The following is a 27,780-nucleotide window of genomic DNA, read 5'->3' as shown; positions in this document are numbered from 1 at the left end:
CCCTGAACTTTGGTATTCTTGACACACTCTTGACACTACAGATCTCAAAATACTGGATTCCCTAATGATTTCTGAAATGGAATGCCCCCATGCTTCTAGCGCTAACTACCATTTACCATTCAGAGTCTCTTAATTTCCATCATGTGGCCATAATACAGGGTGTATATGATCCTGGAGATCCGGGAAAAACACAGGAATTTTTTCATCCGGGAGAAAACCGGGAAACACCTGGAAATTTTTTAGAATCCTGGGAATTTTTCATTGTTTTAGTTTTCTGTTAAGTTTTTGTAATTTTGACTGGTAAGAACCGATACTCTAACAAAGGATATTACTGTATCCCGCTACTGCAGAATAATACTTCACCAATAAAATATAAACGAGAGAAAAAATGAAAATAACTTAATTTGCAAATAAAATGTGCCATATACAACAATGACACACTGTGCTCATGCAAGTGCCTGCCAACAGCAAAATGTGTCAAAGGCTTTAGGAAGACTATGCAATGCTTCATAACAAGAAATTGCCTCCGATGAGCCTGAAGTCACAACTGTTTACATTAAATTCATTTTAGCAGCTACGAGTGGGCCCATGCACATGGTCAGTTAAGTCACGTTTGAGTAGTAGATTCTCCCACTTCTGGCTACAGGAATGTGGCTGTTGGCTGTGCAAGCAGTCACAGCAAGCACCCCCCCTGCGGGTTCGGGGGTTAGAATAGGCCCGCGGTATTCCTGCCTGTCGTAAGAGGCGACTAAAAGGAGTCTCACATGTTTCGGCCTTATGTGATGGTCCCCTCTCGGGTTTGACCTCCATCTTTCTAAATTATTCCGAAGAGCGAGCCAATTGGGGAAGGGCGCCTTACATGGTGCACTGTAACCGTCGTGCAATTAGACCTTTAGCCGTCTTTCTCGTCGTTGCAATGGTGTCCCGCTCGTTTTCGATCTCTTGGGCGATTACCACACTGCACTCTGCAGTGTTTCTTTTAACTGCGACGACGACCTTGGCCATTTTTGCACCTAAGATCCAGCACGGTAGCCAGTCCGTTGTGGTGGGGCCGCCATGTACCCTCTTGGTTGTAGCCCCCTGACAACACAGGGATCGCTCTACTGATGCCTGCGCCGTTCACTCCCCACGTATGCCAAGGAGTAGATGCCCATCTCCCTGGGGCATCAGGACTCCCGGCAATGGACATCCTGCCAGGTGGCTATTGCTGCGGCTGGGTGGCGCCCGTGGGGAGGGCCCTTAGTCGGAGTAGGTGGCATCAGGGCGGATGACCCGCAATGAAGCGTGGTACATCATCTCTCGCTGGTGGGCCACCACCAGCAGTCTCTAAGCGATCGAGGTCTAACCTCAACGGCAGGAAATACGATCCACGATCATTTCCCTCCCTGGCCACTCCATGGGAGGAACGTATGGCAAAAGAAGGCAGTGGAGACTATTCACCCCGGTTCCTTGTGTGTACGCGAGTTGATGGGGAATCGTTTATGTCAACCAAGCCCCAGTTTTTTGTGGAGCATTTAGAGGACAAGTTCGGGGAGGTGGAGGGCTTGTCCAAGATGCGCTCTGGTTCTGTGCTCATCAAAATGGCATCCTCTGCCCAGTCACGGAGGTTGCTCAATTGTGACAAGTTGGGGGATGTTTCAGTTAACATCACGCCGCATAAGAGTCTGAACATGGTCCAGGGTATTATATTCCACAGGGATCTTCTTCTGCAGTCTGACGATGAATTACGCGCCAACCTCGAACGACGAGGTGTTCACTTCGTCCGGCGCGTCCATCGGGGTCCGAGGGATAATCAGGTAGCCACCGGTGCCTTCATCTTGGCCTTTGAGGGTGATGTCTTACCCGAAAAGGTTAAGGTGATGGTTTACCGTTGTGATGTGAAGCCATATATCCCTCCTCCGATGCGGTGTTTTAAATGCTGGAAGTTCGGGCACATGTCATCTCACTGTACTTCCAGCATCACGTGTCGGGATTGTGGACGTCCTTCGCATCCTGATACTCCATGTGCCCCGCCTCCTATCTGTGTTAACTGCGGAGAACACCATTCCCCCTGCTCGCCGGACTGTAGGATCTTCCAGAAAGAAAGGAAGATAATGGAATATAAGGCCCTGGACCGCCTGTCCTACACCGAGGCAAGGCGGAAATTTGAGCGGCTACATCCTGTGCCAATGCCAACTAGTTATGCCGCTGCTGCAACACCAGTTCGATCTCAGCTCGGTCAGCATTCACCGGCCCCCTTGGTTGTGGGGGGCACTTCACTCCCTGTTGCTCCTGCTCCATCTACTTCAGGAGCAACACCACCCCAACCACCGGGGACATCTGTTCCCCCTTCACAGCCGGAGAAGCGTGAGCCTTCTTCGGCTCCTCTCGCTCGGAAGGGGTCCCTTGGGGCCCTCCCATCCCAGGCTTTGCCCAGTGCCAAAGCGGACACCCGCAAGTTTGTCAAACAACCACCGGTCGCTGGTCGTAGGGCGTCACGGTCGTCTTCAGTCCCAGAGACTGACCCAGTGAGGCCCTCCCAGCCAGAACCACCTAAGGCTCAGCGCGCAAAGCAGTCGAAGAAAAAGGCTCCCAAGCATCCTGAAATTGCGGTGGCACCTGTCCCACCGCACCCTTCTCCCTCTGCGTCCGAAGATGAGGTGGAGATCCTGGCGTCCGCTGAGGACATGGATCTCGCCAGTCCCTCGGATGCAATAGATAGCTGTTGTCCAGGTGGTGACTCAGTAGCAGCAGGGGCCCCGGAGGCGTAATCTGCCTCCCCAGTCCCTTCACGCCTTTCCCATCCATGGCTAATACCATCCTCCAGTGGAACTGCAGCGGTTTTTTCCACCATCTAGCTGAGCTCCGCTAACTTCTCAGCCGTCATCCTTTCCTTTGCATTGCTCTGCAGGAAACTTGGTTTCCAGCAATGCGAACCCCCGCCCTCCGTGGCTATCGGGGTTATTTTAAGAACCGAGCAGCTTATGAAAGGGTGTCTGGTGGCGTCTGCATCTATGTCCTTAACTCTCTTCACAGCGAGTTTGTACCTCTACAAACAGCTTTAGAGGCTGTCGCTGTTCGGGTGTGGACGCCACAGGCTATCACCGTCTGCAGTATTTACCTTCCACCTGATGGTGTTGTCGCACAGCATGTCCTGGCTGCTCTGATAGCCGAACTGCCGCCACCTTTTTTGCTGCTGGGTGATTTCAATGCCCACAACCCTCTATGGGGTGGGACTGTCTCCGATGTTCGCGGTCGGGCCGTGGAGCATGTGTTGGCTCAGCTCGACCTTAGCCTCTTGAACACCGGTGCTCCCACGCATTTCAGTGTGGCCCATGGCTCGTTCTCGGCCATCGATCTCTCTATTTGCAGCCCTGGCCTTGTCCCATCCCTCCACTGGAGAGTGCACCCTGACCTGTGTGGTAGTGACCATTTTCCCATCTATTTGTCACTGCCCCAGTGTCATTCTTCTGGGCGCTTGCCCCGCTGGGCTCTCCACAGGGCTGACTGGCCAGCTTTTACTTCCGCTGCAACCATTGAGTCTCCCCCACAGGGTGACATTGACGAGGTGGTTCGTGTTTTAACCACGTCCATCATTTCAGCGGCCGAGGCTTCCATCCCCCGTTCTTCTGGCCTCCCTCGGAGGAAGGCTGTCCCCTGGTGGTCGCCGGAGATTGCTGAGGCTATTCGCGACCGTAGGCGGGCTCTCCAGCGTCATAGGCGGCACCCGTCTCTGGAGACCCTCATCGCCTTTAAGAGGCTCCGTGCCTTCGCCCGCCGTCTTATTGCACGGCGTAAGCAGGAGTGCTGGGAGCGGTATGTTTCCTCCTTGGGCTCCCGTGTTTCCCCCTCGCTCGTGTGGTCCCGGATACGGCGGATTTATGGACACCAGACCCCTACGGGTGTCCCTGGGATCTCTTTGGACGGCGCTGTGTGCACGGACGCTGCCGCCATTGCTGAACACCTTGCTGCGCACTTCGCTACGAGCTCTGCGACTGCAACTTATCCCCCCGCCTTTCGCTCTCTCAAGGAGCGGGCCGAGCAGACGCCATTATCGTTCCACACGCGTCGTTCTGAAACTTACAATGCTCCTTTCAGCGAGAGGGAATTCCTCGCTGCCCTCGCCGATTGCCCTGATACAGCACCAGGACCGGACTGCATCCACGCACAGATGCTGAAGCATCTCTCCAGGGACTGCCAGAGACACATTCTCGCGATATTTAATCGCATTTGGAGCGAAGGCGTGTTCCCGTCGCAGTGGCGAGAGGGTGTTATTGTCCCCATCTTGAAGCCCGGTGCGGACCCACTGGCGGTGGACAGCTATTGTCCCATTACCCTCACCAACGTTTTGTGCAAATTGCTCGAACGTATGGTGGGGCGGCGTTTGTGTTGGGTCCTTGAGTCGCGCGGTCTCCTCGCTCCATCCCAGGGTGGCTTCCGTCGGGGCCGGTCTGCAGTGGACAATTTGGTGCGGCTGGAATCTGCTGTCCGTATGGCCTTTGCCCGACGTCAGCATCTCGTTGCTGTGTTTTTCGATCTGCGGAAGGCGTATGACACCACATGGAGGCATCACATCCTCGCCACATTGCATGAGTGGGGTCTTCGTGGTCGGCTCCCGGCTTTTCTTCAAAGCTTTTTATTGCGCCGCTCTTTCCGGGTGCAAGTCGGTGCCACCTCTAGTTCCTCTTACATACAGGAAAATGGGGTCCCGCAGGGCTCGGTGTTGAGCGTCTCCTTATTTTTAGTGGCCATTAATGGTCTGGCTGCAGCAGTGGGGTCGTCGGTGTCTCCTTCTTTGTATGCCGACGACTTCTGCATCTCATTTAGCTCCACGACTACGGGAGTCGCTGAACGCAGGCTGCAAGTCGCCGTTCGCAAGGCAGCATCATGGGCTCTGACTCACGGTTTTCAGTTCTCTGCACCCAAGACTCGAGTTATGCACTTCTGCAGGCGTCGGACGGTCCACCCTCATCCTGAACTTTACCTCGACGGCCACCTGCTTGAAGTGGTGGACACTTGCCGCTTCTTGGGACTCGTGTTTGATGCCCGACTCACATGGGTTCCTCATGTTACTCAGCTGAAGCAAAAATGCTGGCGGCACCTCAACGCCCTCCGCTGCCTTAGCCACACGTCTTGGGGTGCAGATCGCTGCACGCTGCTGCGGTTGTACAGGGCCCTTGTGCAGTCCCGGCTTGATTATGGGAGCCTGGCCTATGGGTCTGCGTCTCCCTCAGTGTTGAAGTTGTTAGACCCCATACACCACTGTGGGGTTCGGCTTGCAACTGGCGCTTTTCGCACCAGCCCCGTGGATAGTCTACTGGTGGAGGCCGGGGTTCCCCCGCTGCAGATTCGCCGCCATCGTCTGCTCGCCGACTATGCTGTCCACGTACATTGCTCGCCAGGCCATCCCAATCGTCGCCTGCTTTTCCCTGCCATGGTCCTTCATCTGCCCGAACGGCGACCTAGGTCTGGGCTTTCCGTCGCTGTCCGTGTCCAGTCCCTGCTGTCCGAACTGGGGTCATTCCCTCTTCTGCCTCCCTTCCGGGTCTGTACACCTACGCCTCCCTGGTGTTTGTCCCGGCCGTCCGTCCGTCTGGATTTGGCACAGGGACCTAAGGACTCGGTTCCGCCTGTGGCCCTCCGTCGCCGTTTTCTTGCGCTCCTCGAATCATTTCCGGGCTGTGAGCCTGTCTACACTGATGGTTCCCTGGTTGATGGTCGCACTGCCTACGCTTTCGTTCATGCTGCCCATGTTGAGCAACGCTCCTTGCCGGCTGGCTGCAGTGTTTTTACTGCAGAGCTGGTGGCCATCTTGCGCGCTCTTGAGCATATGCGTTTCTGCTCAGGTAGGTCCGTCGTCATCTGCAGTGACTCCCTGAGCAGCCTTCAGGCCATCGACCGCTGCTATCCCTCCTCTCCTCTGGTGTCCTCCATTCAGGAGACTGTTTCCGCCATTGCCCGTTCTGGTCGTTCGGTGGTCCTGGTTTGGACGCCCGGTCATGTTGGCATCCCAGGGAACGAACGTGTAGACAGGCTGGCCAAAGGGGCGATCGACGCCCCGGCTTTGGAGGTCGGCCTTACGGCTCGCGACCAGCAGATGGTGTTGCCCCGTAAGCTGATTGGGGTGTGGGCTGCTGAGTGGCGTGGCATGACAGCCCCGAATAAACTGCGGGCTGTCAAGGGGACGACCGAAGTGTGGCGTTCCTCCCTGCGGGCTTCTCGCAGGGACTCGGTAGTCCTGTGTCGGCTGCGCATTGGCCATACATACCTGACGCACGGCCATCTGTTGCGTCAGGAGGATCCCCCCTTGTGTCGGTGTGGGTCCCGGCTGACGGTCGGCCACATTTTGCTGGAGTGTCCTCGACTGCGCACACTCCGGCAATCTTTTAATCTCCCGGGCACTTTGGCTTTGGTTTTATCTGACGATGCCTCCATGGCTGATGACGTTTTAAATTTTATCCATGGTAGTCAGTTTTATGGTTCGATTTAGGGAGGTCCTGCACCTTTCCCTTTCTGTGTCTTTTGTCCTTGTGTCTGTTGAGGTTCTGGTGTGCCGTGAGATGGTTGACTCTTTCCCTTTTTTGTTGTCGTGGTCAGTCAACCAGTCTCTGGCCATCTTCTTCTCTTCTATTTCTTTCTGTCTGGTGTTCGTCCGTACTCTTCTTTTCTGTAGTGTACGTTGCCTAATTTGTGTTCTTTAGCACCTGGGGGGGGGGGGGGGGGCAGTCTCCTTCCCCTTGGGGTTTTATCTGCTCTGCGACTTTGTCTCGCTTGTTTTTGGAATGGGGGACTGATGACCTTCGCTGTTTAGTCCCCCTTAAACATCCCAACAACCACCACCACCACAGCAAGCAGCTAGATGCTACCAGGAAAAGGGGGCACCAAATTCATATTCTTGATGAAAAAAAACTTGTTTCACAAAATGCCTAGCATCCAGCGCATGTTGGTCTATCGATTATTCATATGATTTTGAAATGCATCCCGGTTGGATTTTGAACATCTTTGAACACATTTGAAGTTGATTTCTGAATGAATCGTAAGTTGATTTTTGAATTCATACATAGTGTACATGATGTCTGTCAGGTGAATCCTCGTCGCATCTAGAAATAAACTTTCCACAGACAAAAGGGGACGGGGCTATATGGGCTGAGTGGAGTAAAGCCGAAGGGCTGAATACCACTTGCTGTCTGATTATATGGTTGATTGGGTTTGCGAATGATCAACGTTATTATAATTACTAGCGAAGTCCATAGAGTCAGACTACCAGAATGGAAATAAACAACTAACAGGAATAACAGGTGAGAAAGATTACATATTATCTTCTTGGTCTAATCAAGAAAATTAAATTTTGACAGAAAATTTTTGGCCAGATCGCTACACTAGTAAGGACCACTCGTACAGTCCCCAGCTAGCAGCCGGTTAAGTTTTATTCTGGAAGTAATGCGGAAAACGTGTTGTACGAACATGTAAAATGCCTAACCAGAGAATAATCGCTGGACAACTAAACCTGATTCTGGCAGGGTTAGTGAAGTGTTAATGTTTGTACCACATCTGACACCAAAGGTAAATGTATATGATCCCACTTCTGGTCACCAATTGTAAATGTATACGGGGTTTGGGAAAGGAGGGAGGGAGGCAGTTGTTACCTATGCCTCGTGACAACAGGGTGCAGGAGGTCAAGCGGTCAGGATTAGAGAGTGGGCATCGATGGCTGCCATTAAATGACAAAACAGGAAATTAGGTACAATAACGAGAATATATTTCCAGGTACAGTACACAAGGGGCGCGCCTAGGGTCAGAAGTTACCAGATTTAGGCCAGTCTAGGAGGTCAAACAATTAATTAAAATGGGCAACGGAAGGGGAAGCGGTTCATGTTAACTTACATTGGTGGCCGGTTGTGCAGAGCAGAGCCAGAGGCTCTGCCTTCCAAGAAGACGTCTGTTCTGCTCGAAGTCTGGATTACAAGAGAGAGAAGTAACTGTGTTCTGCACCATACAACACTCCAGTGTCCACACACGTAATTGGTATCCCTCGCACGCTATTGGCTAAAACCAGTGGTGTGAATTCACTAGTAGTTTCAGCAGAGGGCTCAAGGCATCTCTTGTCTGCAGCTTTAACTGGACGGAACTGCCTCGGTTTTGAAAGACAAGCGACTTGTCACGTAGGCACGGCGTAAGTTACTTGGGGAGAACACTTGTAAAGATTTGACTGGGCCTGTGAAATAAATTTTTTAAATCAATTCCCTAAAATATTCCTTGACTGTGTGCCACCATGTACAGAAATTAATCGGCGAACAAAGTTCGACAGTGGCAGGAATAGCTACAGAATTGGTGATGACAAGATTGTTTGTTAGAACGAGGAAGGAGAAGAAACGGGGACATCACACAAATTATGGAAGGATAAGACAACTCCAAATTTATATAAAAATTTCGTAATACTACTTTTCGATCTCATGCTTAAGAAACTGATGCATATGAATGAAAAGTGAAACTATTTCCCAACATAAAGCTTTTTGCTTGTAGTAGGCCTGATAGGCATTTGATATAGGTTCTTCGTGAATTATTTTCTGTAGTGTTATAAAAATTACCATTTGTGCCAAAACAGTCTCATTTATTTGGTGTGTGTTACAAAATTGCTGCAATATTATAATGGCCTATTTTGTTTTATCTAGCAGACAGTGACAAAATAGACGTAATCTGATCGAGAAACCACACCAGTCTTGGGTAGTATTCATACTAATAGCTTTTTCAGTATTAGATAACGACGTTTCAATTTTTCATGTAGCAAAACGTTCCACAAACTTTAGTGAGGTAATAGATTCTTTTGCAGAAAGGAAAGCATGCCGTGTAAAGCTGTAGCAAGATTAGAGAGAAAAAAATGCTAGGAGCTAAGGATTGAAGAAATGTGTACTTTCTTGCTTGTCTCTTTGTCTTTATTGGTTTATGTATCCTATATTTAATTCTATGTCACACAAAACAGCAAGTTACTAGCTAATAGGCAATTAACAGTGCCAATTTTCTGAAGGCTTCTTGTTCTCCCAATTACAAATAATCCCATTTGCTATTAATTGCGAGTTTGGTGGGTTTTTTTTTCTTTTTTTTTTTTTTTTTTAAATGGGGCAGGCTGTCAAACCGGCCGATTGGGAGCAGGAGAGGCACCACAGGACATTTCAGTTTTCAGTGTCCTGAATATAGTTTGATGGCATCCATTACAAAATATACACGTTTAAATTCCACAGAGCGAAATAGGGTGACGTGCAATAGAAGAATGATGTATGAAGAGGTGTGGCACTGCAGTGTGGCACACTTAAGACCAAATAACATGTCTTACATTTCCTCGAACATTTATGTTTTATGTTTCAGACTTTTCAGAAAGATGTGCACTACAATATGAACATTTTTTTTAGTATTGACCCGGTTAGCAAATATCGTAGATCCGGGGCTGATGGGCAGAGCAGTCTGAGTTATAGTGGGTAGTCTCCACGTGACACGTGTTTACATTTAGTGATTTTGCTGTTTCCTGCTTATTTACTCTCACATCACATGAAAGCAAAATGGATATCTGTGGCCAGGAGCTATCAAGTGAATTAAAATACATTCACATAATTACGGAAGACTAAAATATGTTATTAGTTTTCAGATTTTATTCTATTTCTACCTTTCTGACAGTAAAGCATTAATCACCTTGCAGAACAGTGGAGTTATTTTTATCTGTTTGCAAAAGGAATTTGACTTTTATTAAACTTTTCCGCAGGGGCAGTCAATGTATTTGAAATGAAATGTTTAATTCCACAGTACTGGCTAGTTTCAATTGTTCGCTGCATTTCAGGTGCACGTTTTCATCTTCTAGCACGTATGGCATTATGCCATAATAATGAACCAAACATAATATAATACAGTACTGGTGCTCCAAGAAAATTTACATCCCGAAAACCACATTGAAAATGTAATACCAGGTCGAGGTCTACTTCATTGGGAATTCAGACATACGAATGTGCACTATGCAGTTTAAATGTGCACATTTTAGTATGGTTCACAAAATTCTGATGCTGTTGGAGTATCCTCTGATGGCTTGTTTCTTTCATGACATAATGTATGATCTTTCAATGTTTTACATGTGTCTGGGCTTCCTACATCATGGTAGCTCCACAAGCGTGGTGTCGCCTGTTATCTGCGCTCTCTGCTGAAACTGCTGAAATGAACCTATTTCTAACAGGTCAAGGGAAAATATTGCAAATGGTTGTTTGAAAAGCGTTACTTTCAAAGTAAATTTCCTTTTATGAGAAAGTACCATAAATTTCTTAAATTGCAGAGCATTTGACTCTCATTTAAAAATCAATTCTTTGATGACGAGCCATTTAGAATAATTTCGAGCCCTGAAGATCAGACATTTATGTCATTATTAAAAATTTTACTTCACATTTGTGTGATACATCTTAAAAGTGTAACACGCGCAAAAAAGATCAACATTATATGCTAAATCTTACCTTCTCTTGCAGCTTATTAACCTTAGAGACCAACACTATATGTGAAAGCTTTGCTTTTCTTGTAGCAACACTATGTATATTAATTTAAACTATTAACTTCCCTGTTTCTGTGTTTGTGCTACTTAACAGTGATGTTGCTGTTCGCTGACTGCATCACGTGTCCTATGCTCTGAATATCCGCTGTCATCGGCTGGCGAGATCATGTGACATGAGCTATGACTGATTTACAAAAGTGCATCTTAATCTCAATTTCAATGATTTGGAAAGTAACATGCAGTGCTTGAGGGAATTCCAGCGTATACTTTCATAATACAGGGTGTATACATGGACAAGGAGAAAAAATTCCTGGATTTTTCCCGGATCCCCCGATTAAAAATACATTTTCTCCCGGCTGAAAATACACTTTTGGCACGTTAAGTGACAGTATACTTTGCCTCTGTACTGTAAAGCTTATCCTTTGATAGGATATGGTTTTATACAGCAGCGTAGAATTTTCCAGCACTTTAGAAAACAATACTCAGGGGGAAAAAATACGTTTTGGAAAGATCTTTGATGTGCAGCAACATGTATGCTGCATATTTTCGTATGACGAAAATATAAATTCGAATTCCACCAACAGGAAAAGTTAATGGTTTAAATTAATATACATAGTGTTGCTACAAGAAAACCAAAGCTTTCGCATATAATATTTGTCTCGAAGATTAATACAAGACAAGCTAAGCTTTCACTTTATGTTGATCTGTTTAGCACATGTTACACTTTGAGATACATCACACAAATACGCCAGCAAAATTTTTAATACCGACATAAATCTCTGATCTTCTGGGCTCGAAATTCTTCTAAATGACTCGTCATCAAAGAGCTGATTTTTAAAAGAGACCAAACACTCTGTGATTTAAGAAATCCATCGTACATTCTCGCACATAGTTCATCTTGCGTAAAAGGAAATTTACTTTGAAAATAATGCTTTCCGAACAACAATAGTTTACACTGACGTGTTAGAAACAGATTCATTTCAGCAGTTGTCAGAGAGCACCAGATAAGAGACATCACCGCGCTTGCGCAGCTACGGTGATGTAGGAAGCCCGTATGTTCGTACGTGTGAAACATTAAAAGATCTTACATTATGTCATAAAAGAAACAAGACAACAAGACATCAGAGGATACTCCAAGAGTATCAGAATTTCGTGGACCATACTAAAATGCATAGTTTGCCTTACAGTGCACATTGGTATTTCCAAATTCTCAATGACATAGGCCTCGACCAGATATGAAGCTTTTCCGTGTGGTTTTTGGGACGTAAATTTTCTTTGAGTACCAGTACTGTATTATCTCATGTTTGGTTCTTCATTATGGCATAATGCCATACGTGCTAGAAGATGAAAATGTGCACCTGAAATGCAGCGAACAGTTGAAACTAGCCAATAGTGTGTAATAAATTGACTGCCTCAGCAGGAGAGCTTAAAAGTCACATTTATTTATCCAACGAAAAAATAACTTTGTTGTTCTGCAAGGCAATTAATGCTTGACTATCAGAAAGGTGGAAATAAAATAAAATCTGGAACTAGTAACATAGTTCACCCTTCTGTAATTATGTGAAAGTATTTTAATTCACTTGATAGCTCCCAGCCACAGAAATCAGTCTTGTTTTCATTTCACGTGAGAGCAGTAAACGAAGAGGAAATGGAAAATCACTAAATGTAAAAACGGGTCAAGTGGAGACTAACCCCCCCCTCCCCCACCCCCCCCAACTATAACTCAGACTGCTCTACGCATCAGAACGTCAAAAATTAAAAGAAAAAAGAATTACTTTTAAAAAATAAATTCATTTTGTAGTACACATCTTATTGAAGAGTCTGATACATAAAAGATATATCTTTGAGGATATGTAAGACACGTTATTTGGTCTTAAGTGTGCAGTGAGGTGCCACGCATCTTCAAACAACATTGTTATACTGCACGTCAATGTATTTTGCTCTGTGGAACTCAAACGTGTATATTTTGTAATGGATTTCATCAAACTGTTTCAGGACACTGGAAATTAAAATGTCCTGTAATGCCTCGGCCGGTTTGACATCCTGCCCCCCCCCCCCCCCTCCCCTTTTTTTTTAAATAAAAAAAAACCTCGCAATTAATACTGGATAGGATTATTTGTAACCAGGAGAACAAGAACTCTTCAGAAAAACTGGACTCTTTATTGCCTATTAGCTAATAACTTGCTCTTCTGTGTGACATAAAATTAAATATAGGACACCTAAAATCAGTAAAAGCAAGAGACAGGCAAGACAGTACACATTTGTTCAAGCCTTAGGTCATAGCGATTTTTCTCTCTAATCTTCCTACAGCTTTACATGGTGTGCTTTCCTTTCTGCGGAAGGACTATTACCTTATCACGTCAAACGTTTTGCTACATGAAAAATTGAAATTTCGTTGTCTGATACTGAAAAAGCTGTTAATACAAATAGTACCCAATACTGGTGTGGTTTCTCAATCTGATTACGTCTATTTTGTCACTGTGTGCTGGAGAAAACAAAATAGGCCTTTCTAATATTTCAGCAATTGTAACACACACCAAATAAGTGAGACTGTTTTGGCAATAATGATCATTTTTATAATACGTCAGAACTCAGAATGGAACTTAAGCGGCTGCTAGCCGGGGACTACAACAGGCCCTGTCTCATGTAGCGATCTGGCCAGAAGATTTCTGTCAAAATTTCACTTTCTTGGATACACCGAGAAGATAATATGTAATCTTTCTTACCTGTTAGTCGTTTATTTCCACTCTAGTAGTCTGAATCTATGGATTTCGCTAGTAATTATAACAACGCTGAACATTTGCAAACCGAATCAACCACATAAACACGCAGCACTTGGCATTCACCGGTTCGACTTTGTTCCGCTCAGCTCGTATAGCCCCATCCCATTTTGTCTGCAGGAAAGTTTATTTCTAGATGCAGAGACATCACGAACACTATGCAAGCATTCAAAAATCAAATTATAGTCATTCAGAAATCAACTTAGAATGTGTTCAAAAACCAGCAGGGGTGCATTTCAAAATCATATGAATAATCGATAGACCGACGTGCGCTGGATGCTAGGTGCTTTGTGAAACACGGTTTGTGTTTTCCTCAAGAATATGAAATTGCCCCCTCCCCCGAAATTGCCACCTGGTTCAGATACCCCGATTTGCCCTCACTCCGCTCTAAATCCGGGCCTGCTGCACACGCATGAATTTGGCAGCTTGGGCACACCAGTAAAATTTTTCTGGGTACCATGTGGCTAGTTGCTGCTACTGCTGCTTACACAGCCAACAGCCACATTTCTGTAGCCAGAAGCAGGAGAAGGTACTACTCATATGCGACTCAACTGCGCGTATGCATGAGCCCACTCGTAACTGAATAAATGAGTCTAATGTAAACAGTTGTGACGTCACACTCACTGAAGGCAATTTGTTGTTATGAAGCATTGCATAGTCTTCCGAAAGCCTTTGGCACATTTTGCTGCTGGCAGACGCCTGTACGAGCACTGTGTTGTTTTATATGGTGCATTTCCTTTGCAATTTAAGTTTTATTTTCGTTTTTTTCCCTGGTTCATGTTTTAATGCTGTAGTATTATTCTGCAGTAGCAGGATACAGTAATATCCTCTGTTAGAGTAACGGTTCTTACCAGTCAAAATTACAAAAATTTAACTGAAAACTAAAACAACGAAAAATTCCTGGATTTTTCCCAGTTTTCTCGCGGATGAAAAAATTCCCAGGTTTTTCCTGGATCTCCCGGTTGTCCCGGGTTGTATACACCCTGTAATAAGAAAATACGCAGCATACATGTTGCTGCACATCAAAGATACATTCAAAAGGTGTCTTTTTCCCTGAGTTTTGTTTTCTAAAGTACCAGGAAATTCTATGCCCGTGTATAAAACCATAACCATTCAAAGGATTGATAAGTTTTACAGTTCCGAGGGAAAATATACTGTCACTTACCATGGAAAAAGTGTGTGTTCATCAGGGGGAAAGTGTATTTTTAACTGGTAAATCCGGGAATTTTTTTTCCTTGTCTGCATATACACCCTGTAATAACATCGGAAATCTTTTCACATGATGCACCTGAATACAAATTACAGCTTTGCCAATGCACTGTCCTTTTGCACCTTGTGTACGCAATACTACCACCATCTGTATGTGCATATTGCTATCCAATGACTTTTCCTCATCTCAGTGCAGTGCAGTATGAATTAATATAGATTGCAAAAAAAATGTAGATATTTATGGGTGTTTATAACAAAGCTTTTTTTATGTTGTTGCCATAAGAAGAACCTTTGTAAATAATGATAGTTTTATTATTATTGACAGTATGATGATAAGGGCCAGAACTTTCTGCATATTGCTATCCATAAGGAAGACATGGAGACCATTGTTTTTCTGCTTTCAATCCAAGTAGACGTCAACTCAAGAGTGCAAGATAGTAATCAGATGCCACCATTGCAGCTCGCTGCAGCTGCTGGATCAGAAACGCTTGTCAGGTCCCTGATGCTTGCTGGATCAAGGGTAAGTAATGGAGCCCACATAAGCAGTCCATACTGCTGGGCTGCAAACATAAAAAATGCAAGCTCTCTTCTTAGTTTATGTATAATGTGCTTCTTGCATTCTCAACAAAAATCAGTAATGATGATATTCTCAACAAAAATCAGTAATGACGCAAACATTGATACATTCATTATTTTCATTCAGGTTTCCTAGACGTATTTATCCATACCCACTGCTACGCTGTTAATCTTAGTTTCTCCTTTTACACCTGATCACATATCCTGCCTTTGGTAGTTGACTGATTTACCAATGGTCTTATCCATCATATTCTTCATCATTTATTGACCCCACAGACCACCATGCTCCCCACAGACCTCCATGCTCCCCACAGACCTCCATGCTCTGTTACAATGACACCATCCCAGAAGGTCACACTGAACATTAATGTTTTCAGTAATTACCCTAAATTACTGAAGGCACAGTTCCTTTTAGAAATACATGACCTATTTGATTCTCCTACCCAACTTGCTCTCCATCTCTCTCTTCTCATTGGTAGTAAGTTAAATCCTAATTATCCTTTCTCATTCTCAGTGTGACAGTGTACACGCAAAACTCAAGATTCATCCCTTAACTCTTGAGTCTCCTTTCTAACCAACAACAGTTCTCAGACTTCCACCGTCTACATGTTTTCCGCAATCTATATGCCAGTCCACTCAAAATACCCAGTGAAGGATGGTTACTGCTCTCCTATTGAAAGGATCTCTGGTCTTACAGATAAATGCCTCAACATACTACGTGCAACCTACCTTCTTGCATCAAAGCTTCCTCATTCATCTGCCTGCAGTTACGTCACTTTACCAAGGATGAAGGTTCAAATTGCCAACCAACCATCCAGACTTTCGCAAATGTGGAGATGCTTGCTTTGAGAAGCACACGGCCAAATTCCTTACCCAGTACGAGCTTGCACTCCATCTTTAATGTCCTCATCTGTAATTGGTTATTATAACCTAGTCTTACTGTCCTTTCTTTACTACATGGCAATATGTCACTCTACAACAGTACCAAACTCATGTGACTGATAATTTATTTCTAAATTGAACTGTCATCAATAAAACAGATGAGAGTCTCACAGTAGTGCTTAATGTAACCATGGTCTGTACAAACGGCCTTGTCGCAGTGGCTAGAACTTTGATGGGTGACTGTCCAGGTCTTTCAAGCACTGTTGGCAGTTTGTGTACACTCGGCCATTGTGAGGCCAATTGAGGAGCTACTTGACTGTGAAGTAGCAGCTTTGGACACAAAACCTGGCAACGGCCAGGAGAGCAGTTTGCTGATCACATGCCACTCCATATCCGCGTCCATTGACGCCTATCGGCTGAGGATGACATGATGGTTGGTCGGTACCTTTGGGTCTTCCGAGACCTATTCCAACTGAGCTTAGCTATGTAACCTTGAAGGTGAAATAGCAGCAATAAAGCATCCCTAAGCCAATCTTAGTTCATGAAGAAGAAGCAGAATTTCAGAGAATTGTAAATACTGACTCAGTGACAATATTCTGAGAGAATTTATACGATGAAAAATGGGAAGTAGTTCACCAAGTGGGCTCACACTTTTTTTCCTAAAAGATTTGTTAAAGCTTTAGGAATCTAGCGTTTCCAGTGGATCAAGGACCATTAAGTGGAATTTGAGAGAAAATCTGGTATCAGATTATCTCTAATCTTGACTTAAAAATGCTGTGTAAATAGTATTACAAAATTCTTCAGCATATCATCAAAAAAGGAAAAACCGTGTACTATGCTCAAAAAATTCAAAATTTAAAGGATAATATGTAGAATTATTTGGCATAAAACAAATAAGCTAAGCAATGCAGATAGCTTGAAGGCTAAGACGACAGCAACAGGGAGACAGCTGACAAAATAGTCAGATCACAGGCAGATTTAATGAAGTCTTCCTAACAGTAGCTGAAAACATGGGGACAAAAATGGTTCATTGAAAGCAGGTCCTATAAACTTGAGCTAGGCAATGCACACTAGGTCTGTTCAAAAAATTCTGGAACTTTGACGATAACATTTTTCTACACATACCTTTTACTTTTTGTGCATGGTCTCCTATAAAATACTCTCCTCCACAATTGATACACCACTCCCAATGCCATTTCCATTTCCGGAGTAGTCGTGGTACCACTCTTGGTGGATTGTGCGATGTGCTGCCTATGACTTTTCTTTTATCTCTTCTATCATTACAAGATAGAGTTTGACAGAGCACTGAAAGACCTGAGCCGAAACAAGGCCCCAGGAGTAGACAACATTCCATTGGAACTACTGACAGCCTTGGGAGAGCCAGTCCTGACAAAACTCCACCATCTGGTTAGCAAGATGTATGAGACAAGCGAAATACCCCCAGACTTCAAGAAGAATATAATAATTCCAATCCCAAAGAAAGTAGGTGTTGACAGATGTGAAAATTACCGAAATATCAGTTTAATAAGTCACGGCTGCAAAATACTAACACGAATTCTTTACAGACGAATGGAAAAACTGTTAGAAGCCGACCTTGGGGAAGATCAGTTTGGATTCCATAGAAATGTTTGAACACCTGAGGCAATACTGACCCTATGACTTATCTTAGAAAATAGATTAAGGAAAGGCAAACCTACATTTCTAGCATTTGTAGACTTAGAAAAAGCTTCTGACAATGTTGACTGGAATACTCTCTTTCAAATTCTAAAGGTGGCAGGGGTAAAATACAGGGAGCAAAAGGCTATTTACAATTTGTACAGAAACCAGATGGCAGTTATAAGCGTCGAGGGGCATGAAAGGGAAGCAGCGGTTGGGAAGGGAGTGAGACAGGGTTGTAGCCTCTCCCCGATGTTATTCAATCTGTATATTGAGCAAGCAGTAAAGGAAACAAAAGAAAAATTTGGAGTAGGTATTAAAATCCATGGAGAAGAAATAAAAACTTTAAGGTTTGCCGATGACATTGTAATTCTGTCAGAGACAGCAAAGGACTTGGAAGAGCAGATGAATGGAATAGACACTGTCTTGAAAGGAGGATACAAGATGAACATCAACAAAAGCAAAACGAGGATAATGGAATGTAGTCGAATTAAGTCGGGTGATGCTGTGGGAATTAGATTAGGAAAAGAGACGCTTAAAGTAGTCAAGGAGTTTTGCTACTTGGGGAGCAAAATAACTGATGATGGTCAAAGTAGAGGGGATATAAAATGTAGACTGGCAATGGCAAGGAAAGCGTTTCTGAAGAAGAGAAATTTGTTAACATTGAGTATAGATTTAAGTGTCAGGAAGTCATTTCTGAAAGTATTTGTATGGTGTGTAGCCATGTGTGGAAGTGAAACGTGGATGATAAATAGTTTGGACAAGAAGAGAATACAAGCTTTCGAAATGGGGTGCTACAGAAGACTGCTGAAGATTAGATGGGTAGATCACATAACTAATGAGGAGGTATTGAATAGAATTAGGGAGAAGAGGAGTTTGTGGCACAACTTGAGAAGAAGAAGGGACCGGTTGGTAGGACATGTTCTGAGGCATCAAGGGATCACAAATTTAGCATTGGAGGGCAGCATGGAGGGTAAAAATTATAAGGGAGACCAAGAGATGAATACACTAAGCAGATTCAGAAGGATGTAGGTTGTAGTAAGTACTGGGAGATGAAGCAGCTTGCACAGGATAGAGTAGCATGGAGAGCTGCATCAAACCAGTCTCTGGACTGAAGACCACAACAACAACATCATTACATATCTTCATCCTTTCAGTAAGGTTTACAATTTTGGAAATAAATAAAAAAAGTCTGCACTGGCAGGTCTGGAGAATATGAAGCATGAGGCAGCACAGTGATTTCGTTTTTTGTGCAGTAGTCACAAACAAATGAGGTTGAATGTGGGGGTGCGTTATTGTGATGCATGAGCCATGAATTGTCTCACCATATTTCAGGCCATTTCCTTGTCACATTTTCTTGCAGGTGTCACAACACACCCCTATAGTACCGTCGATTAACAGTTTGTCCCTGTGATGTGAATTCATGAACTAATCCGTCAAAACTAAAGAAAACTATCAGCATTGCTTTGACATTTGACCTGACCTGATGAGCTGTTTTTTGGTCTTGTATAACCTTTCCCAACCCATTGTGAAGATTAAACCTTGGCCTCTACATCATAACCATAGACCCATATCTCATCACCAGTTTTGTTTTCTTTTGGATTGTGCAAATGAGAACGAGATGTTCCTTAGGAAGATTCCAAGATGCTGTGTTAGGATATCATGGCATGATCCAACTGAAATGTTAATTCTTCTGCAATCTCGAGGACGGTCAGTCTTTAGTTGGCAGGCACAATTTTGTTGTAAATGCTGACATGAGCGTCATCGGTAAATGTTGAGGGCGTCCTGAAAGTGGGTCATCTTTAATTTCTGACTGGCCATTTTTAAACCATGTGAATTATTTGTAACACAGAGTACGGCTTAAGCACTCATCACCATAGGCTTCTCGAATCATTTCGTGTGTCTCTGTAAAGGTTTTCTTGAGTTTCACACAAAATTTAATTCAGACGTTTCGCTCCTCTAACTCAGCCATCTCTAAATTCGCAAGCTGTGTGACACAATGTTCTACTCAATATAGTACTGCAAAATAACTAACAGACATGCAACAATGAAACTTTCTGCAGTTACACATTAAAAGCAGGCATGTGCAGGAATCCCAACTGCATTTCACTCCAACAAACCATTGCCGCGAAATTACTGAGACATAGTATTTCTGCACCAGCCATCAGTTTTGCCAACTCATCTGTTAGACATATCACAAAAAAATTAGGAAACTAGAAATTAGTAACTCCTCTTGCTATGACGGTATCTCAACCACAGTATTAAAATCTTGAGCCAACTTGGTAGTGCCACCCTTGAGTTAACTTTGTAAGCAATCAGAGTCAAGGTGTATTTCCTGAAAGATTGAAGGGTGGAGTAGTAACACCAATATATGAAATACACTAATAAACAAAAATGGCAATAAGAGACTGACCTAATCTTGAACTGACCCGTCTCCTTACTGTACTCTTAAAGATGTTTGAGAAGATGGCTTATAATAGAACATTGAACCACCATTGTGAGAAAAACATTTTCAACAAGGGATTCTCTACTGAGAGGGAAATAAATGATCCCACAAACTAGATTCTTGTAGAGGTAAGCAATAAAAATCACCTGTTGACATTTTTTATGATCATCCTAAGGCCTTTGTGTAGATCATAACAATCTGCTAGGGATTGGTATGGCTTTAAAGGCCTTCTCTTTTCAAAGATAAAGTCATACCTTAACAATACAAAACAGTGTTGCCTTATCAAATGATGCGATAAGAATAAGATTAAGTTTGGAATGAAGTAACAATAACGGTACTGCGCCACAGGCCCACTTCTGTTCTTGGCCAGTACAAATTATTTACCTGGGACATTGGAGGACTTCCTCATTGGTGCACTTACCTTTCCAACAGTCAAAATGATTCTCATCGAAACAATCCTCAGTTTTCATTTTAATTCTGTATATTACTCTCATTGGCAACTGCGATGCATGAGTCATTAAGAAGACTGTGCCACATTTCTCGCATTTTTCTGCCCTTACAATCTTCAGGGGTGTGTAGATGACATTTTCCCGAAATTGCACGTTTAAGATTCACAGGTTCTACACACTAATTTGAATAGTGACTCCATTGCCACTACCCTGAGTGATTTCAGAAATTCTGAAGAAATTTTATCTATCCCTTCTGACTCTCAATACTGAATCCCCTGTGTCTTCCTTATCAACCCCAATTTCTTCCTCCATCATTTCTTCAGACATGTCCTCCCCCTCATAGAGGTGTTCAGTGTACTCATTCCACCTGTCAGTTCCCTTATCTGTGTTTAACAGTGGAATTCTCATGTCATTTTTAAATGTTTACACTCTTTCATTTAATTTCACCAAAGGTTGTTTTGAATTTTCTAGATACTGAATCAGTCCTTCCTATGACCATTTTGGAAAAATTACATAGCTTCTGTCTGTGAGGGAAAATGTGTGTAAAGTTGCGCAGGTGCAAAGTGCTGTTGTAGACTGCCAAATATATTGGTATTCAGTTTTGAAATTTTAACATGAAAGTCCTCTGGGTAAAGTACTGTGTCATATTGTAAATAACCTGTAGACACAGGAGGAGGCCTCTGTAATTGTGGTCGAATCATTGGTTCGATCAGTGATGGTTATTTAGAATATAATGTGGTACCATATCCAGAAAACTTTGTTAGCTCACTTTGGCCGTGGAAACCTGAGCAGTTACGTAATCTGGCCGTGGAAACCTGAGCAGTTATGTAAATACTAGCCTTTTCCCGTGGCTTCGCTCGTGTGTGCACTCAACATGTATATTGCACAAATTTCGTCCTCTCTTCTCTGTGTGTCCACCACTTCTTCCTCCCTCCCCCCCCTCCCTCCCTCCCTCCCTCCCTCCCTCTCTCTCTCTCTCTCTCTCTCTCTCTCTCTCTCTCTCTCTCTCTCTCTCTCTCTCTCTCTCTCTCTCTCTCTGTGGGTGGGTGTCCATCCCCCCCCCCCCCCCCTCGCAGCTCTACCGCTGTTTGTACCCTTCTATGTCCATCTCAATCTATCTCCAGCTGTGTACCCATCTCTACATGCAGGTGCTGCAAAACCGGGTAGATAAAGCAGGCCCATACTACTTCAAAAGCAATTTCTTACCCCTGATTTGTTGGCTGTCCTGAAAAGCAGGTCAATGAGGCAGGCCGATACTATTCCCACACAACACACCTGTTGTACAAGGCAGTCTATACAGCAGGGGGCTGAAAAAAAAATTTGTTGTCTGTATCCCCGCTCTTGTTGGAGTTAGGTTGTAAACCCTACAGTGCTGATACTCATGAAGTTTGCTGTTTGTATACTGAAGATTCAAGACTTTCAAAGAAGAGCATGGATATACAAATATCCGTCTTTATATACACATATGTGGGATGTATGTATGTATGTATGTATGTATAAGCAAAATATCTTTCTCACTCATATATTATGACCAAATTTAGGGCTAGAGTGCCATGTGGATAGGATTTTGTTTATAGTGAAGTTATGATATTAGGAGCTCCATGAATAATTGAGAAGTTTTAGAATGATTTCAAGAGATATAAATGATTAAAGTATCTCAGAACAGAGAATTTAGTTTCGATACAGGACTGTCGTATAATGAAAAGCGTGGATGTTGTCACAACAATTGAGTGCATCTGAACTATTACTGCAATATAGTTAGATTTGTAATAAACGCATAATATTTGAAAATTAATGTTTTTCTTGAATAATTCAAAAACCTCAGCTTCTATCAGAAAATGTTCCAAGCACAGAATTAAATCACTTTAAATTTCCCACAGAAAGAGTTAGTCATTTTTTATCTGTGACTAATAGTTTCCATGTTGCAGGGGCTGGAAAATTTGCAGATTATTAAAAATAGTGTTTTAATGGTATAAAATTATTGTTTATTGTTAAATGAAGTGAGTTCAGAACAAGTATTAATATATGTATCACGTCTAAGTGCAGTAGAGTGTAGAAGGGATAAAGTGCATTCTGCGGGTGTGGCAGGGCAGATGAGAGAGCAGGGTGGGGGTTGGAGGGTAGAAGTGTGAAGGAAGGTAGGTTGCCAGATTGTGTTCATGCAGTTCATACTTTCATATCTCTGCAAACTGAAAACCAAGCAGGTGATTCTCCACTCTCTCTACCATCACCACATCACAAAAAGTGACTACATGGTGTTTCACATAGTTATACCAACTCTCCCCAGTGTGCCTTATGAATCACTGGTGATGCAGTGCGCAGAGAAAACGTTATTTTTTTGGTGGGGGGGGGGGGGGGGGGGTCATTTTCCACAAAGTGCATTAACACGACATGGAACAGATCTGAGTTACTAATAATACTAATGCAAGAAATGAGAAACGTGTATGGACAGAATCTGCATAAATCTCCGCACACTCTTCTACACCAATGGAGGGAATATTGTTTCTTAGTCATCCTGTATGGCAGGTTCCTGCCCAGGTCTCTTAGGTGAAGAGATACACTAAGTTCACTGAGCTCATGTTTATGTAGTCGAGTTATAATCAGCTTAATAAGTGTGTGCTTATTTACATGAATTAAGTGAGCTTTTTTGTAAAATACTTTTATAAACAATGAGAAATGTATAATTTGTAAGTGAACTTTTCAGTGTTGATGGGAAAGTTATTGGATTGTTATATGTGGCACCTCGCTACTGTCTATTGTTGACAGCATATTCTGAAGCAGTGTAAGTATGTTGTAGTCAGTTGGCAGTGAATTAATGAATGAACAGAAAGTTATTGCACTTCTTTCACCATTAACTGTATTACTAGGAGACTTCATAATATCTTCTATTCAGGAATTGCTGACACTTGTAGAGTGGGCTACTATGAGTGGAATCCTTTACCACACATCTGTAGCATATTTTCCAAGATGGGTGTGAAAATGATGTGTGATGAATTGGGACTGACCAAGTCTAGAGTGGTTGTTGTTGTTGTTGTTGTTGTTGTTATGATGGTGATCTTCAGTCCTGAGACTGGTTTGATGCAGCTCTCCATGCTACTCTATCCTGTGCAAGCTTCTTCATCTCCCAGTACTTACTGCAGCCTACATCCTTCTGAATCTGCTTAGTGTGTTCATCTCTGGGTCTCCCTTATAATTTTTACCCTCCACGCTGCCCCCCAATGCTAAATTTGTGATCCCTTCATGCCTCAGGGCATGTCCTACCAACCGGTCCCTTCTTGTCACGTTGTGCCACAAACTCCTCTTCTCCCTAATTCTATTCAATACCTCCTCATTAGTTATGTGATCTACCCATCTAATCTTCAGCATTCTTCTGTAGCACCACATTTCGAAAGCTTGCATTCTCTTCTTGTCCAAACTATTTATCGTCCATGTTTACTTCCATAATGGCTACACTCGATACAAATACTTTCAGAAACGACTTCCTGACACTTAAATCTATATTCGATGTTAACAAATTTCTCTTCTTCAGAAACACTTTCCTTGCCATTGTCAGTCTACATTTTATATCCTCTCTACTACGACCATCATCAGTTATTTTGCTCCCCAAATAGCAAAATTCCTTTACTACTTTAAGCGTCTCTTTTTCTAATCTAATTCTACAGCATCACCCGACTTAATTCGACTACATTCCATTATCCTCATTTTGCTTTTGTTGATGTTCATCATGTATCCTCCTTTCAAGACACTGTCCATTTCGTTCAGCTGCTCTTCCAAGTCCTTTGCTGTCTCTGACAGAATTACAATGTCATCGGCGAACCTCAAATTATTTATTTCTTCTCCTTGGATTTTAATACCTACTCCGAATTTTTCTTTTGTTTCCTTTACTGCTTGCTCAATATACAGATTGAATAACATCGGGAAGAGGCTACAACCCTGTCTCACTCTCTTCCTAACCACTGCTTCCCTTTCATGCCCCTCGACGCTTATAACTGCCATCTGGTTTCTGTACAAATTGTAAATAGCCTTTCACTCCCTGTATTTTACCCCTGTCACCTTCAGAATTTGAAAGAGAGTATTCCAGTCAACATTGTCAAAAGGTTTCTCTAAGTCTACAAATGCTAGAAACGTAGGTTTGCCTTTCCTTAATCTATTCTCTTAAGATAAGTCATAGGGTCAGTATTGCCTCATGTGTTCCAACATTTCTACGGAATCAAAACTTATCTTGCCCGAGGTCGGCTTCTACTAGTTTTTCCATTCGTCTGTAGAGAATTCACGTTAGTATTTTGCAGCTGTGACTTATTAAACTGATAGTTCAGTAATTTTCACATCTGTCAACACCTGCTTTCTTTAGGATTGGAATTATTATATTCTTCTTGAAGTCTGAGGGTATTTCGCCTGTCTGATGCATCTTGCTCACCAGATGGTAGAGTTTTGTCAGAACTGGCTCTCCCAAGGCTGTCAGTAGTTCTAATGGAATGTTGTCTACTCCTGGGGCCTTGTTTCGACTCAGGTCTTTCAGTGCTCTCTCAAACTCTTCACGCAGTATCATATCTCCCATTTCATCTACATCCTCTTCCATTTCTATAATATAGTCCTCAAGTACATTGCCCTTCTATATACTCCTTCCACATTTCTGCTTTCCCTTCTTTGCTTAGAACTGGGTTTCCGTCTGAGCTCTTGATATTCATACAAGTGCTTCTCTTTTCTCCAAAGGTCTCTTTAATTTTCCTGTAGGCAGTATCTATCTTACCCCTAGTGAGATAAGCCTCTACATCCTTACATTTGTCCTCTAGCCAAGCCTGCTTAGCCATTTTGCACTTCCTGCCAATCTCATTTTTGAGACGTTTGTATTCGTTTTTGCCTGCCTCATTTACTGCATTTTTGTATTTTCTCCTTTCATCAATTAAATTCAGTATCTCTTCTGTTACCCAAGGATTTCTACTAGCCCTCGTCTTTTTACCTACTTGATCCTCTGCTGCCTTCACTACTTCATCCCTCAGAGCTACCCATTCTTCTTCTACTGTATTCCTTTCCCCCATTCCTGTCAATTGTTCCCTCATGCTCTCCCTGTAACTCTGTACAACCTCTGGTTTAGTCAGTTTATCCAGGTCCCATCTCCTTAAATTCCCATCTTTTTGCAGTTTCTTCAGTTTTAATCTACAGTTCATAACCAATAGATTGTGGTCAGAGTCCACATCTGCCCCTGGAAATGTCTTGGTAATCTGCTGTAATTCATTGCTTGATTTACATTGAAATATCTGAAGTTCCTTAACACTTAGGTGACCTACTTTTGTTGCAGAGGGAGACAGTTTAAGCCTCTTCAGATGTTGGGAGAGATGAGTCTGGGATGATGCACTTGATATCCTTCAAGCTATGAAAAGTATTCCAGCCGGTGATACTGGAGACAATGAAATTGATGTTGTTGAATACATATTGACAGCATGTTACACTTGAGGTGACCTCTGCAGTGTGGTATGCAGGTGACAGTTCCAGCTGTTGAGCCTTTTTATATAACTACTCACTTAATAAAATGAAAATAACACCATTTGATATACACGAGCTCAGTCTACTCGCGTAAAAGAAGTGAACAGGAAATGCTGCGGAAAGTTACCTTCCCTGGAAGAACACTAGAACCTGCTGTAGAGGATGACCAGTAATAAATTTTCCCTCTTATCAGTGTAGAACAACAGGTAGAAATTTACGAGGATTTTGTCCATATGCATTTCTTTCATCACTATTATTAATAATATATACCTATATTCTTATGTAGTGTTATTGCACTTTGTGAAAAATACACTCCCCCCCCCCCCTCCCCCCCCCTCCCAGGTCTCCTCCTGCCCCGCCTGGGCATGTGTAAACACTGCATCACCAGTGATTCATAAGGCACACTGTGGTGGCTCTGTAAACTTGAACTTGACACATATATTTAATTTCTATTAACCTGCTTCATTTAACACTAAAACAGTAGTTATATACCATTATAATTGTATTTTTAATAACCTGTGATTTTTCCATCTCCTGCACAATGAAGAAACTATTAGTCCTAGTGAAAAAATGAATAGGATCCTTTTTTTTTTTGTAGTGGGTTTAAAGTAGTTTAATTTTGTACTGGAAAAAATTTTCAGTGTAAGCTGTAGTTTTCAAGGTACTCAAGAGCATAAAGTGACATTTGCACCCCACCCACCTACCCAGCTATATCACTGCTACATCCCACTGGTGGGGATTTGTTGTTCATGACACTCTCTCCTACCACTATCCAAAAATTTATGACTACACAGTTTTTTCCTCCGTGTTTGACCTTCTTTGGTCTTGATTTACTGGGCTAAAGTTGAAAGCTTATTGGTGATGTAGCTCAGCTCCAATCAATGTTGGCACAAATGGGGTAATGTAATATGATCTTTGTTGTTTATTCTAACTTTTAAGTGCTACTTAAATGTTTATACAGTGCCTTTAATTAACCCTGGCAGGTAGATGACCGTGATGCCCACCAAAGAACAGCTTTGCATGTTGCAGCGGGAGCAGGCCATGCAGCTGTTATATCAGCTTTGCTGCAGAATGGTGCTGATGCTAATGCTGTAGATTCAGAAGGAGATAACGCATTGCATATAGCTTGCCGTGAAGGTCAACGAGGCTCTGCACTTGTGCTCCTTACTGAGTCACAGTTGGATGCTGAGGTGAGGATATATACAAATATTTTTTCTCTTCATGTAATATATTGGTTATTTCCTCGGTATCTTTCAGGCTTTCATAAAAGACAAAGAAAAGAATGAAGTTGAGTGATCACAATAATCTTCGTCTTCTTTATATATAAAAATTCAGCTTGTGTATGTTACGGCTTGCAAAACTCAAAACTTAGTTGACCAATTCACGAGAGATTTTGACACAATGTCGCATTTAAATACACACATTTTTATATGCCTATTTGTAATAAATAAAGGGGAAATTTTAAATCTTGAAAACATATTCACCAATTTACTTCAAATTTTTACATGCTACTCTAATAAATTTGATACCTCATAACAAGGGTTTTGATAATTTTAGGGAAAAACACATGGAAGGTGGACCCACAAATTTCATCATTTGTTATTTTGTGGAGTACACTTTATCGCTCAGCAACAATTATTATGATTACAAATAAAAAACCTTACCAGAAAACAAGTAACAATGCTCACAGGAGTGGTTAGCACAATGGACTCGCATTCGGGAAGACGATGGTTCAATCCCGCATCCGACCATCCTGATTTAGGTTTTCCGTGATTTCCTTAAATCGCTACAGGCAAA

At 43.0% G+C, this 27,780-nt stretch overlaps 1 protein-coding gene across 5 annotated transcripts in view; it reads left to right on the top strand.

Annotated features, from left to right (window-relative positions):
* Positions 1-27,780, top strand: part of LOC126100322 (rabankyrin-5-like) — a 138,163-nt gene that overhangs the window by 52,685 nt on the left and 57,698 nt on the right. For 4 of the 5 annotated variants that reach the window (XM_049910932.1, XM_049910933.1, XM_049910931.1 and 1 more), the window contains 2 exons: positions 14,816-15,010; positions 26,967-27,173. In XM_049910932.1, coding sequence (XP_049766889.1) covers positions 14,816-15,010; positions 26,967-27,173 — 402 coding nt within the window. The remainder of the gene's footprint in view (positions 1-14,815; positions 15,011-26,966; positions 27,174-27,780) is intronic. The other variant, XM_049910935.1, reaches the window with a different exon arrangement.

The sequence above is a fragment of the Schistocerca cancellata genome, chromosome 9 (assembly GCF_023864275.1).
Source record: "Schistocerca cancellata isolate TAMUIC-IGC-003103 chromosome 9, iqSchCanc2.1, whole genome shotgun sequence".
Taxonomy (NCBI): Eukaryota; Metazoa; Arthropoda; class Insecta; order Orthoptera; family Acrididae; genus Schistocerca; species Schistocerca cancellata.
The sequence above is the reverse complement of the archived record's forward strand: the minus strand, read 5'-3'. Positions and strand labels throughout refer to the sequence as shown.